The 13,734-nt window shown below is 52.9% G+C and overlaps 1 protein-coding gene across 1 annotated transcript in view; it reads right to left on the bottom strand.

Annotated features, from left to right (window-relative positions):
* Positions 1–1,771: 1,771 nt before the first annotated feature.
* Cdr2l (cerebellar degeneration-related protein 2-like) overlaps positions 1,772–13,734 on the bottom strand; it is a gene marked incomplete in the record, with an annotated part of 12,435 nt that continues 472 nt past the window's right edge. The window contains 5 exon segments of the mRNA XM_005412266.2: positions 1,772–4,336; positions 5,399–5,563; positions 6,597–6,745; positions 6,975–7,087; positions 13,600–13,734. Coding sequence (XP_005412323.1) covers positions 3,445–4,336; positions 5,399–5,563; positions 6,597–6,745; positions 6,975–7,087; positions 13,600–13,678 — 1,398 coding nt within the window.

Raw genomic sequence — 13,734 nt, 5'->3', positions numbered from 1 at the left:
TATGGACTGAAACCTCCACAAACTGTAAGCTAAAGAAACCTTTCCTTCCTTCATTTTGGGTGTCAGGTATTTTGTCTCAGCAACAAGAGAAAAGTAACAAAGACAACCACACTCCCCGTCTACCTTGGAAGAGTCTATATAGACATTTTTTTCTCCTAATTGTCCCCCCATGATTTTTTTCCCCTGAAGTACTGAGGATTGAATCCAGGGCTTTCACACTGACACCTTTAGCCATTTTTTAAATTTTTTTGAGATAGGGACTCGCTAAGTTAAGTTGCAAAACTAAGTTGTTAAGTTGTCAAGTTGCCCAGGCTGGAGTGGAGCTGTGGATCCTCCTGCCTCAGCCTCCCAGAGTGCTGGTATCACCATGCCTGGCCTGAAAAAAATTTTTTCTACTGAAAAAAAGTATACATTAAGCATTTATCAGGTGGACTCAAGTTTAGTGATCTCAACTTGGTTGGCAACATCCACAGCATCACCACTGGTCAACACATGCCTTCTTCTCTCCACCAGGCTGGAAGAATGTTGACCCTGGCCACACTGTAAGAGAGGTTTTTCATACCTGGCACTTTTTGGCTTTGACAGCCTCAAGGAACACAAGTACGCTGCCTCTGTCTTTTTCACGTTGGGTCCATGGCTGAGGGCATTGATGGCACAGTGGTCAAGCTGGTTTTTCTCAGGGGTGCTCTTCGGATGCTATTTGGGCAGCTAGAAGATGGGGGAGCAGTGAGTGTGCTGATCTTATTCTGCGGCCATGGCCATTTCTCAGCACACCTTCATGGAGTTCAAAGCCTTTGCTTTGGCTTCAGCTTTTGGAGGGACAGGAGCTTCCTTCTTCCCTTCTGGTGCCATCATGGTGAAAAGGCCACCAAGACATTTTAATACCATAGATACACTGTATGTCTCTTCAGCTAATATATATATTTCAGATATATGTGCTATACTAAATTATCAAATATACACATATGTACATATAATATATACACACACATCTGGTAGACACACACATGTACATATGTTCTATACATAGGATTAATTTTTTTTTTTGTTTCTTTTTCTTTTTGAGACAGGGTCTCACTATACAGTTCAGGCTGGCCTTGAGCTCACTTTGTAGCCCAGGCTGGTCTCAAACTCCCAATGATCCTCCTGCCTCAGCCTCCCGAGTGCTGGGATTACAGGCATGCGCCACCACGCCCAGCAGTAAGATTAATCTTTTTGAGTCGGTTCTTCCCACATAGTCCAGGCTGCTCCTAACTCACTGTGCTGTGATCCTCGACCCTCCTACCTTAACCTCGCACGTGCTGGGAGTGCTAGGTTGATAGCACCATGCCTGGGTAAAATTAAGATTAAAAAAAAATTGTCTACCCCGTTGGGCACATCTGCTCTAGCGATATAGCACCACCTTTGGCTCCAATTTTCCTATCACCCTCCTTTTAATTTTTTAAAATTCATTTTGGGGTGAGTCTCCCCACAGTGGAAGGTGAACTCTAAGGGACCAGGAGCTTTCTGTTCTGTTCACCACTGTCTCCCCACCGTGGCAGGAAGAGCTGGCCCTGGATTTATCTGGAGACCCCGGGGATCCTGCTATACCGAGTTGTTTGGACGCCAGTCCTGGGGAGGTGAGCAGGGAGAGGTTGTAAACCCAGGCACCAAGCAGCTTCAGCAGAAAGGCCGTGGGGAGCAGGGTTGATACTTCCCTCCCCTGCAGCGGTGTGACAGAAGGCAGGCATGTGAGATGGACAGACACACAGACTTGTCGGCTCCAGGCCACTCATGCTTTTAGAATACTGCTGCATTTTTTATTAAAGAAGAGAATAAAGCATTTGTAAATATATTTCTCTCATGTATACTTCAAAGGTGACGCTGGTCAGCTGCTACAGAGCTGGGGAGTGAAGAGGCCAGCGCTCCTTACCCCATCTCCCCCAGATGACAGACACACATGGAGGGCCAGGAGCTGCCCAGCCCCAAAGGACAAAAAGGTTCTAGGTTGCACAAACAGAAGGAGCCAGCCACCAGCTCACATCACAGTGCAGCCTGGAGCTTGGTGGCATCTCCAGGGATGTCAGGCGTGCTTGTTAAGAAAACCCCTTTACCCACTAGAAATAAATAAGGCATGAAGGTTCCCTCTGGACTCCCAGCACAGAGGCCAGGGTGGCTGCCTTCCACAGATTGTATGGCTCCTCTGATTTCTAGGGCCTCAGGAAGGATGGCAGAAGGAACCAAACCCCTGAAGGACTGCGGAGGGTAAGCTGGGGACCTGGGCATCTCTCAGCTGAAGTTTGAAGCCTTACACTAAAAGATTGAAGCTACAGCCCTGACCCATCTGGGACCTCAGAAGCCTCTACAAAGGTAACAAGCAGGCATTTTACAGGAGGGAAGGAAGGAACTTATTCCTTATCCCCATCCCAATTCGGTACTATTCAGTGTGGGTGAGATCTTGGCAGTCCTCAGGGAAGGGGGTCAGGGATGGACACTGGGACCACTTGCTGATGGCACACGCCCAAGACATTCTGGGGGCTGCAGATGTGGTCTGCGTCAGGGCTGGCCTGTAGCAAATGTAGAGTGAATGAGACTTCATGGTCCCTGAGATGGGGGCAGGTGCAGAGAAGGGAGGCAGAGGTGGTGTGCAGACATGGGGACAGAGGTTCCCTCCATCCTGGCCCCTGGAAAGCTTATGCCCAGAAAGCACTTCTGGGGCTGGAACTCAGGGAGGCTGGCGGTGAGAGACACAGGGGTACTTGTGTATGGCTGTCAAGGGGCTCCCTTGTCCCCTCGTCTGATTGGCTATAGATCTGCAGTGGGCTGAGGGTTCTTGCCAGGTTTGGAGCAGGGCATTCAAGGCCAGGCGAAGCTTCCTGCTTTGCAAAGCAAGGGCCATGTGTGACCTTCTCAGGACTCTGGGAGAGGACAGCTGGTGTGCTAAGGGAGTGACAGTGCATCACAGCTGGTGGAAAGCAGTGGGTGGTCCAGGAGACCCTAGGAACCTGCAACGTTGGCTCTTGGGGTCCCCTTTCAAGTGTTTCCAGTTGTGGCAAGCAGTCAAGGAAGATCTTGCATTGCAAATCTTGCAGAAAAACTGCATTTGGAAAAACAACAAAAAAGCCAACTAATCCAGAATGGCTTCCTGAAGCCGGGCCCCATCTGAGGGTGAGGCCCAGGGTCAGGAAGCCAGGAGCAGGGAGCTTGGGGAACCCCCAGGGCAGTGGGGACGTTTGGCTTCAAAACCGAGCTGTGTCTTCAGGTGGAAGTGGGTGGCCCGTTCCATCCACCGGAATCATGCGGCGTTCCCAGATCAGAGAGGCTTTGTTCCTTGCACACCCATGGAGAGGCCAGCCGCTGGGACGTACTGCTGCTAAAGGACTCCTTTATTTGCTGCAGGCTATGTGGTCCAGGCCTGAGGGACCCATGGCCTGGAGCCCAGGGAGGATGCAGGCCACAAAAGGGTCACTTGCTGCTGTGCGTCTTCACTTTGGTGGCATTGATGTCGGCCTTGGTCTTCTGGATTCTGGCAAAGATCTCCTTAAAGAGCGCCTTGTATTCAGGCTGGCTCTGCTCCAGTCGCTTGTCCACGGCCTCCACGTGCTGGCTCAGGCTCTTCTCCCCAGCCTTGGCCTCCCCCTGGCCTTCCTCGCCCCCGCGCAGGTCCCTCCACGAGCTGTCTCGGGAGATGGGCCTCGAGGTCTGCACGCCTGCGTGCCGCACCCCTGCCCCGTGCTGCCGGCACTTGCTCAGCAGCTCTTCGTACTTCTCCAGCAGCGCGTGGTACTGTTCGTCCACCTCCCGAAGGATGGACATGCCGCGCCTGCGCACGCTGTTGGCGTGAAGCGTGAGGTTGCCAGCATGCCGGCCGGCGGGGTCTTTGGCCACTATGGCGTTGAGCGCTGTGTCGCTGCAGCTCTTGCGCACCGCGTGGCCTGGAGAGGCAGAGGGCGAAGAGACACCGTCCTGAGCGCCAGAGTCATCCCCACTACCTGGCTGGGGGTCATCAGCCTCAGGGGCCTGAGTGAGGGGTGCCAGCAGCGCCTCCGCCAGGTGGTCATCCCGGCCCAGCAGGTAGGTCTTGGCCTGCTTCATCTGCTGCAGCTCCAGGAGCTCGGCTTCCAGCTCCTGCACGCGCAGGCGGCAGCCCTCCATCTCGCACAGCTGCCGTTCCAGCTCCGTGTACTCCTGCAGCACCGCGGTGTACTCGCGCTCTGCCCGTTCCTTGCGCTGCCGCTCCTGGCTCACCTGGGAGCGTAGCACCCCCACCAAGGTCTGCAGCCGCTCGTTCTCCTGCTCCAGGGGTCGAGGGCCCAGCTCCAGGGAGGAACTGTGCAAGCGGAAGGCATCCTCGCACCTGCAGGGAAGCGGGGCAGGTGGTCACAGGCCAGGCCTCCCTGCCCAGCCTCGGACACCAGCTGGCTATTCTGTCTGCCTCCCAATCATCTCCACCCTTCTTTCCCCCGGAGCCAGGGTTCCTGTTGTCTCCTTGCTCTGCAGTGGTAGGCAGGGGTGTTTTTTCCCCACTTCTTGTCCCTGGATGGTCCAGCCAGGCAGCCCTCTCCATATCTTCTAAATTCCAGTAATCTCCCTCAGGGAGCCCCAAGGCCTAGGGATGGTGCAACCCTAGGACGCTGCAGTTTCCATACAATTGCTCTTCTCTATCAACTTCCCCTCTATTATTCTGTGCAAGGATTCTAACTTTTTTTTGTTTTTTTTTTGGTTTTTTGAGACAGGGTCTTGCTATGTAATCTAGGCTGGGCTCTGTAGGCCAGGTTGGCCTGGAACTTGTGATGAGCATTCTGTCTCGGCCTCCTGAGTGCTGGGATTACAGGCATGCAGCACCATGCCTAGCTAAGGACTCTATTAAAGCACCCACTAAATACATGATCTGTGCTAGGTATGTGGTTCACACCTGTAATCCCAGTACTCTGGGAGGCTGAGGCAGGACAATTATATATTGGAGTCTAGTCTGGGCAATTTACTGACTTAGTGAGACCCTGTCTCAAAATTTAAAAGGTACAAGGGGCCTGGGATGTAGCTCAGTGTGAAAGCCCTCGGTTCAATTTGTTCAATTGCCAGTACCACAAAATAAAATCTGTCCTACTTTCCCCCAGTGCTGGGGATTGAACCCAGGACAGCTTGCATGTTAGGCAAGCACTCTGCCATGAGCTACACCACCAGCCTACCTTCTTTTCTTATGAGCTTCAATTTTCTCATCTGAGTAGTGGTCTGAAAAAAACAGTCTACAGTAGATGATAAGGGTTGAATTAGCCCAATAGTGGTGCATAGCCAGTGCTCATAAATGCAGCTGGTCAAGGCCCCAAGCCTTCCTCCTACCTGCTGCCCGGTGTCCATCTCCTCTTCCCACTCCTTGGTGACAGTCTCAGGACTCAGAGACACCAGATCCCTCACCTACCGTGGGCTGGTGCACAGCTCCTTGAGACAGGGGAAGGTGTGGATGGTTCGCCTGCGTTCCCGCTTCTCCCGGCGCATGCGCAGTTGCTCCAGACCTCTCAGCTGCTCCACCTGGGCCTGGAGCTCCTCCACCTGGGCCTGTAGACGCTCCACAGTCTCTGTCAGCCTGGGGTAGGTTGGGTGGGGACACACATGGGAAGGTTTCTTTCTTTTTTTGTTATTGGGGATTGAACCTAAGGACTTCACAGGGGGCTACAGCTCAGCGCTTCGTCATTTTAAAGAATTTACGTATTTATTTATTTTTGTCTTTTTGAGACAGAGTCTCACTATGCAGTTCAGATTGTTCTTTAACTCACTTTGTAGCCCAGGCTGGCCTTGAACTTGCAACAATCCTCCTGCCTCAGCCTCCTGAGTGCTGGGATTACAGGTGTGTGCCACCATGCCTGGCTAAAATTTATTTATTTTTTGTAATTCTGGAGGTTGAACCCAGGGCTTTTGAACTGAGCCACATCCCTGTGCTTTTTAGAAATTTTTTGTATCAGAATCTCACTAAATCAGTAAATTGCCCTGGCTGGGATTTAACTTGGGATTCTCCTGCCTCAGCCTCCCAGAGTGCTGAGATTATGGTGTGTGCCATAATCAGGTGTGTGCCACCACACCTAGCTATAGGAAAGGACAGCCCTCCTCACTGCAGCCCTGGCTCCCTGTGGACAGAGGGACATGGGGTTGGGGACAGACAGGCAACTTAGGGCCATGGTGCCTGGTGCTGAAGTCAAGTAGAGAACTCTGCAACCCTAGGAGCTACCCTCCTTCCATACCTCCCAGGCCAAGCCGGTCACGCCTCATCTTGCCCCTTCTGTTCCTTGTGCACGCCTCTGTTATATGTCATCCTGCACCTTGGTACAGTATCTACGTCCTGCCTTCTCTCCCAGCTCTGAGCTCCTAGAGGGCTCTCTGCATCCCTGTGATTGTATTGCCAGTACTTCAAAGCGAGCCTGGTGCATAAATGGTGCTTAAAGAAGGGTTGAGGCCTGAATGCTAAGCCATTCAAAATTGACAAAGGCAAATTCACTACCATCCTGGGGTCCTCAGCTTGGGCCACTGGGAGAAAGGCCCAAGTCACCCCACCAGTCCCTACACCCAGGTGCACATAGGCTGCGGCCTCCTTTTGCCCACCCCAACCTCAGCCCAGCCCTTACCCATGGATCTTCTGCTGGGCAGCCTTACTCTCCAGCACTAGTCTCTGGTTGGTCAGTTCCAGATCTCGGGCTGTCAGGTCCAGCTGCTCGTACACTTTGGCGTGCTGCTCATTCACGTGCCGAAGCATGTCCAGCTGCTTGGTTAGGTACTAGGGGTTGGGGGTGGACTAGAATAAACTTTGAGAATGGGTCAGGGGTAAATGTCTCCTCTGACTCCTAGAGACAGAGGACCGATGGGGTGCCCGGGATACGTGTATAGGTTATGTCCTGCTCAAGGCTGTTGGACTAAGCCTGTGTCTACTAAGAGGATACCTTTTGCAAAGCTGCACAAAGGTGCATCCAGGCTAAGGGCACCTGATGGGTGGGTGGGGCCCTCACCTCGATCTCTTGTACTTGCTCCTCATTGGTGGAGTACATCTGCTGTAGGGACTCCTCCAGTTCCTTGTTCCTCTCCAGCAGGGTCTTCCCCAGCTCCGCGGCCAAGTGCAAGTCTGGAGAGGGGGCCAGAACGGGACACACACCAAGGTGAGACGGTCAGAGGACCCCCACTAACGCTCTAGGCACTCAGTCTGGGCTGGGCCTGGGGACTCCAAGGCAGGCTGCTCTTAGGAAGCCTTCAGGCCTAGGAGGAGGAGGAAGCCAGAGCTAAGCCTTGGTACAGCCCTTGCTTCCTTCCACAATGTCAACTTTGTGCTTAAACGTCACCTTCTCGCAGGGGTCTTTCCCAGCCACGTGACTCAAGTCACAGCCTCTCCTGCCCTGCTCTCTCTCCCCTACTTACTTTTTCTCTAGCATTTAGCACCATCTAAACTACCAAACAAGACACTTATTTACCTTGTTCATCTCCCCCTACTGATTGTGAGCTCAGGGCACAGGGATCTTTATGTTTTGTCCACTGATATCCCTAGGCTCTAGGATAGTACGTGACACTGGTACTACCACTCCGTGGTAGAGCACCCTGGGTTTAATCCCCAGTACTGACAAAACAAAGCAGAACTCTGTCTGTGTGTGCATGGTGTGGGAGGAAGGGAGAAATAGGGTAGAAGAGGGAACATATACCACCCACTGAAAGGTACTGTTAACTTTGGTGTCCATCCTTCCAAGTAATGCTTAAAGCACCCATAGATCTGCCAAAAACAGGAAGAGTTTGGTCTTTTTTTTTAACTTTATGAGGCTGTCTCTTCAAATGTCCTCAATCTAGGCTAGTGGTGGAAATCTGGACTACAAGGTGTAAATGCAACTCCACCAGGGCCCACATAATGGGGTTCAAGGACTCAGCACATTAATACTTTCCCTTCCTAGACACAGTGGTAGTTCTGGGGTCCCTAGAGGATGGGTGGGCCTTTATTCCCACCTGGGAAGTTGCAAAGATAAGGGTGGTTCCACGGAGCCATTTGCTACAGTCCTGGGCTGGGGGCTCCGCTCCTGGATGAGTCCCAGGGAGCAGCGACTCTGGGAGTGCAGGTGAGGAAAGAGCCTTGGATTGCTTTCGGCCAAGTGGGGAAACTGCTGTCACTCTATGAAAGGCAGAAGAGCCAGGAGTGGTGGTGAATGCCTAAAATGTGCACCCCAGCAATGTGGGAGGCTGAGGCAGGAGGATCAGAGTTCTAGCCCAGTCTAGGTACTTCAGGGACTTAACAAGACACTGTCTCAATATAAAAAAAAAGCCAAAAAAAAGAAAAAAAAGCTGGGGATGAGGGCTGGGGATTTAGCTCAGCGCCATAGTGCCTGCCTGGCAAGTGCAAGGTTGTGAGTTCGATTCCCAGTACTGGAGCTCCCCTCACCCCGAAAAAAAAGCTGGGGATGTAGTTTAGTGCAAACACTCTATGTTCAATCCTCACATACCTTAAAAAAACAAAGAGGGGTCTGAGCAGTTACCAGTCCTGACCAAAAGGCCAAGCTGCCCATCAGGAACAAACCTGGAGTCTGTTCCCATGCCGAGGTGAGTTTTTGAAATAGCCATGATGGGCCAGGCATGTTGGCGCATGCCTGTAATCCCAGCACTTGGGAGGCTGAGGCAGGAGGATCACTGCATATTTGAGGCCAGCCTGGGCTACACAGTGAATTCAAGGCCAACCTGAACTACACAGTGAGACTTTGTGTCATAAAAAATAAGTAAATAAATAAATAGGATAGAGAAATAAAACAGCCAGAGTGGTATCTCCATGGCAGGCCCAAGCCAGATGAGGGCCTCATGCCTGGGTGTCTTGGGACAGCAGAGCATAGCTGCTGCCCTAGAGTCTTGCTGGGGAAACAAAAACAGCTTTCCCAAAGAAAGCAAAACTACTTTTTATAAACCATAAATGAAAACTTTTACCCTCAGGCAATTAACTTGCTGCTAAGGCTGCCAAGATGTACCAGTCACCTAATGTGAAGCTACGAAGCGGGTATGGACACTTGCTGTGAGAATTTATTAACTGCAGACCAGCAGGCAAATGTCTGGCAACACCCACAAAGCATGATGTTTGGTGTTATGATTGTTGAGCTACAGGTCTGTGTTATGTCGTGTGCTTGGCAGTGATCGCGGCCTGGGTAAGATCACCACTAGTTCATGAGGAGAGAGCCACGCCACCTTCCTATTTCCTGCGACAGGACGACATTCAGCTCATCCTCACACAGTAGCCCCTAATTCTGGTAAAAATGAAGAACGAGCCAGGGTTGGTGGCGCACACCTGTAATCCCAGCTGCTCAGAAGGCTGAGGCAGGAGGATCATGAGTTTGAGGCCAGCCTGGACTATTAGCAAGAGCCTGTCTCAAAAAGCTGAAAAAACGCAACAGTACAGAGGACCACCCTCCCGAATGCTTCCCTCCTTGGAACCATGACGTAGCCTGAGAAGAGGCCATGGCTCTCCGTAGGCGGCCTGCGTGGGGCTTCTACAGCTTAACCAGAATCCAAAACGACAGAATCTGAGAGGGGTAAGCAAAGGCCAAGTGCGCCTGCAATATCAGGGAGGTGTGGTACTCCTGCTGCCCACAGGCTGGGGCAGATTACACCTCACCGCGAACCGCGACAGTGGACACTTCCCCGTGAGGGCAGCGAATGTGATCTGGGGGAAGGGAAACACAACAGAAGCTGTTTGGGGATTGGTGGGGGAGAATGTCAGGGAAGCTGGATCACACACAATGCCAGCTAAGCTGCTCAGAGTTGCCTGGTGGGATCACAGGACGGGTAGGAGCTGCACAGCAGGGGACTTTGTAGAGGCAAGTGCTTGGAGGATATCAGCTTGCTGTGGGCCGGTGCTGGCTCCAGGCTCCGTGGAGGGAATGGGCTAAGCAGGGTGTGGGAATGAGCAGCAAACAGCCTATCACAGCCAGATCAGTGGGCCCCAGTGCACCAAGCCGGGAAAGATCCTGACTCCGGGCTGATACCTCCCTCCCCTGCCTGGATGCCTGGACCTTGGGATTTTCTAGGGGTCTCCAGGGGGCTTTAGTGGTTTTATAAGAAGCAGTGCCCCAGAGGCCTGAGAGGGAAAGGCAGAGAGCCCCAGGGGTGTCTCTGAAAAGAAATCTGAAATCCTAGTACTCTGGGAGGCAAAGGCAAGAGGATCACAAGTTCAAGCCCAGGCTGGGCAATTTGATGACAGTGAGATCCTGCCTCAAAGTTAAAAAAATTTTTTTTGGTCTTCTTTTTGTTTGTCTGTTGTTTTCTTTGCTTTCATTTTTTTTTTTTTAATTTTTAATTTTAATTTTTATGTTTTTTCTGGTACCAGGAATCGAACTCACAACATTGTGCTTGCCAGGCAGGCGCTGTGCCATTGAGCTAAATCCCCAGCCCCTCACTTTTTTTTAAACAGAGAAAATTTTAATAAGGCCTGGGGATGTAGCTTAATGTGAAGGGCTCAATCTGTACTACTGAAAAGAAAGAAAGGAAGAGACAGAAAGAAACAAAGAAAAAAAGAAACCTCAAAATCACCAGGCATGGTGGCACACGCCTATAATCCCAGCACTTGGGAGGCTGAGGCAGGAGGATCACTGCGAGTTCAAGACCAGCCTGGGCTACAAAGTGAGCTCAACACCAGCCTGAACTGCATAGCGAGACCCTGTCTCATAAAGACAAAAAAAAAAAAGAAACCTCAAAATCACACTGCCCCACCTGACTGGGGTCAGTGAGGTGCAGTATGACAGACTCCACAACAGAGAGGCAGGAATGGGACACGGAATGGCCACACGGAAGAGACAAAGGTAAAGGGTGTGGGGTGGAGGTGGAGGACACCAGCTATAACCCCGTAGGGCTAAGAGGTCCTGCTCAAAGTGCCTATGGAACAAATGTGAAAAACTTGGGGTCTGCAGAATTGGGGTCAGGTCATGCTGGGGTAAGCGGTGTAGAGGAAGGACATTCTTCCCATTCACAGCCCTACGCTGAGGTTGAGGAGTCAAGGTCGGGATTTCAGCTCTGTGACTCAGCAGCCATCCCACAGCCTGGACACAGTTGTCCTCAGGGCCTGCCACACCGGGTCTAAGGTGGGGGAAGGAGGTGTGCAGGCAGAGGTCAGTGCTTAATAATTAATGCCTTTTTCTATTTTTACAGTTGCTCATGGTAGTGGGAGGAAGGAGCACAGTGAATGTAGGGCCCCGCCTGTCCCAACCATCTCATTTCAGTCAAAGTCAGCCAGGATATCCAAGGCCAGGCTTCTGGGAAGTGAAGTCCGGGCATATCCTTGGGGCTAAGGAAAACAGACACAGAGGGAGACCAGATGGACAGATGAGGAAACCACTCCCTGGACCACCCAGAGGCAACCAGGGAGCAGCCTTGCAGAAGAGAATGTGAGGACTGGGTGTAGGGAAGGTAATGCCACAGCTACCTGATCCCCCACCCCCAGTGTGGTGTCATTTGGCTGCACCCCACCCCATCATCCAACTCTCTGTGCCTGGCCCCCAGCATTGGAGGGGGTCTGATGCCTCTGTATCTATACCTGGGACTTCCTCTGTCTCCCAAACCCTCTTCCAGTCTTTGCATATATATGGCTCTGGGCCTTGGTACAAGCATCCCTTCCCCTGGCATGCCAGGAGCCAGGGCTCAAACCTTTCTGAATCTCTGCTCTCACTGTCTCTGGGTTGAGGAGCCTATAGAACTATGGACACAGTTGTTAGTTTGATCCCATTTCTATCTTCTCTGCTGGAATGCGCAAGCCCCTGAGGGCACAGATTATGTCCCCAGGTTTCTAGGATCAGTTTAGCATCTGGCCCAACAGACACCTGGTTTTTGATGGAAAGCTCCAGTGTTTTTTTTTGGGGGGGGGGGCGGAGCGTTTTCTTCTGGTACCGGGAATCGAACTCACAACCTTGCACTTGCCAGGCAAGCGCTGTGCTGCTGAGCTAAATCCCCAGCCCCCAGTTTTCTTCTGTGATTATCTCACTACTGGTTTCCTTCTTGTTCATAGGCTCCAGCTACCACTAGTGCTGCAGATCAGCAGGGCCCAAGAATTGGCCCCAGAGCATAGCTGCTCAGCCCAACAAGAATCTCAATATCTCTCCCTTTCCAGAAGCCATACATCTCCCACCCCTACTCCCTGGCTCCTTCCTCCCACATCTGGGCCGGGCACAGTGCCAAACCTTCATTAGGCGCCCAGGAATTAAATGAGGCTGCAACAGTATCAGCATCTGCTTCCCGGGGAGGCCATCTTCCCCAGAATGCAGCTTCCGATCTTTCCTTCTAAGCCTTCCTCTTCCAGGAAGGCATCCCCTAATGCTGGATTACCAGCAGGCCTCCATTCATGCAGGTATGCTTCGAGGTTCAAGGCTGTGATTATTCCTAGCTCCCACGATGATACGTGGCATTCGAGTGGGGTGCATAGTGCATAGATGTTTGGGGAACCGAAAGTGAGGGAGACTTCATGGGAAGGGGTTTGTCACAGCCAGTGTAGGGCATCTCACTGCAGCTGGGGCTAGGGTCCAGAGCACATAGCACAGCAGAGTCTAGCCTAGTACCCACTGTGCCACATGGGTCCTCTGAGGCCTGATTAACCCACAGTGCAAGGACAGTGCCTCATCTGCCTTTGCATCTTGGTGTGTGGGGAAGTGGGTTAGGGCCAGGAAACAAAGGCACCGGGATATAGGAGGATGCCTCCTGTCAGAGCTCAGGGGACAGAGATTAAAGCATGATGGCACACACTGCACCAGGCTTGTGCCCACACCATCCAGGCCTGGGGGTGACTGTGGAAAGGTCACTTCTCCCTGGACGCCTCCAGGAATGAGGCACCTTGAGGGCGGAAAGGATGGGTTTGACTCTGCTCTGGTCAGCCTTGGGCTTGACCCTCTCAGGCCTCCTCCTTCCTGTCCCCACAGCCCCACCCCTGCTCCCAGTGATGTCACTTCGGCCACCTCATCACCCGTGTCTAACTCCCTTCCAGTTGCCTCTGCCCTCAGATGAGGTGGGGGCTGGAAGTGGCTTGCTCTGCGCCCCACATCAGATCCTCTCCGAAGCCTGAGCCATTTTGGAGGGGCTTCCGGAGGGGAGGGGCCAGGCAACTCGTCCCTCGGGAAGACAGATTGGAGGAGACCACTTTCTGCTTCTTCACTAGCATGGTCCCCTACACCACTCCATTCCAGGGTAGGCAGAAGCGAGTTGCAGAAACTTCCTGGGAGTCTTAGGAGCGTAGACGTCCTGGCAGGAACAAGGGCTGTTGGATTTGAAATGCGAGGGTGTCCCTCTGCACACAGCACCCTCGGGCCCTAAAGACTTCCAGCCAGTGCCCGGGGGCTAGCCGTATTCGGGGCACCTGGGCAGTTGGTGCCTCTAAAATAGGGTAGGCGAGCTAGATGATGGATGCCCTGTCGACTAGGGAGCGAGGAATAACCCCCGCCCCCACTTTTGCAGGTCTCCTCGGGTCCTGTCCCGGCTAGCGGCCCTGTCTCCGCCTCCTCTTTCTCCAGACGCACCACTCCTCGGAGTTGGGCGCCCCAGCTCCGATCCTGCCTGGCCCTTCCCAGGGTGATACCGCCGGACAATGGAGTAGCGGACTGGGTCGCGGGGTGCACCCCCTTCCCTGGCCCCCGCGCTCACCCTGCTCCAGGTCCTGCTGGTCATACCAGGGCTCCTCTTCCTCCGCGGAGAAGTCCTCCATCCCGGCGGCTCTCCGCATGGCCCCGCGGGCGGCGCTGGGCGGGCGCTGCGGCGGAGGCGGCGCGGCTCAGGGCC

Source organism: Chinchilla lanigera, unplaced genomic scaffold, assembly GCF_000276665.1.
Source record: "Chinchilla lanigera isolate Chin_1 unplaced genomic scaffold, ChiLan1.0 scaffold00152, whole genome shotgun sequence".
Taxonomy (NCBI): Eukaryota; Metazoa; Chordata; class Mammalia; order Rodentia; family Chinchillidae; genus Chinchilla; species Chinchilla lanigera.
Note: the sequence above shows the minus strand (reverse complement) of the source record. Positions and strands in the feature narration are given on the sequence as shown.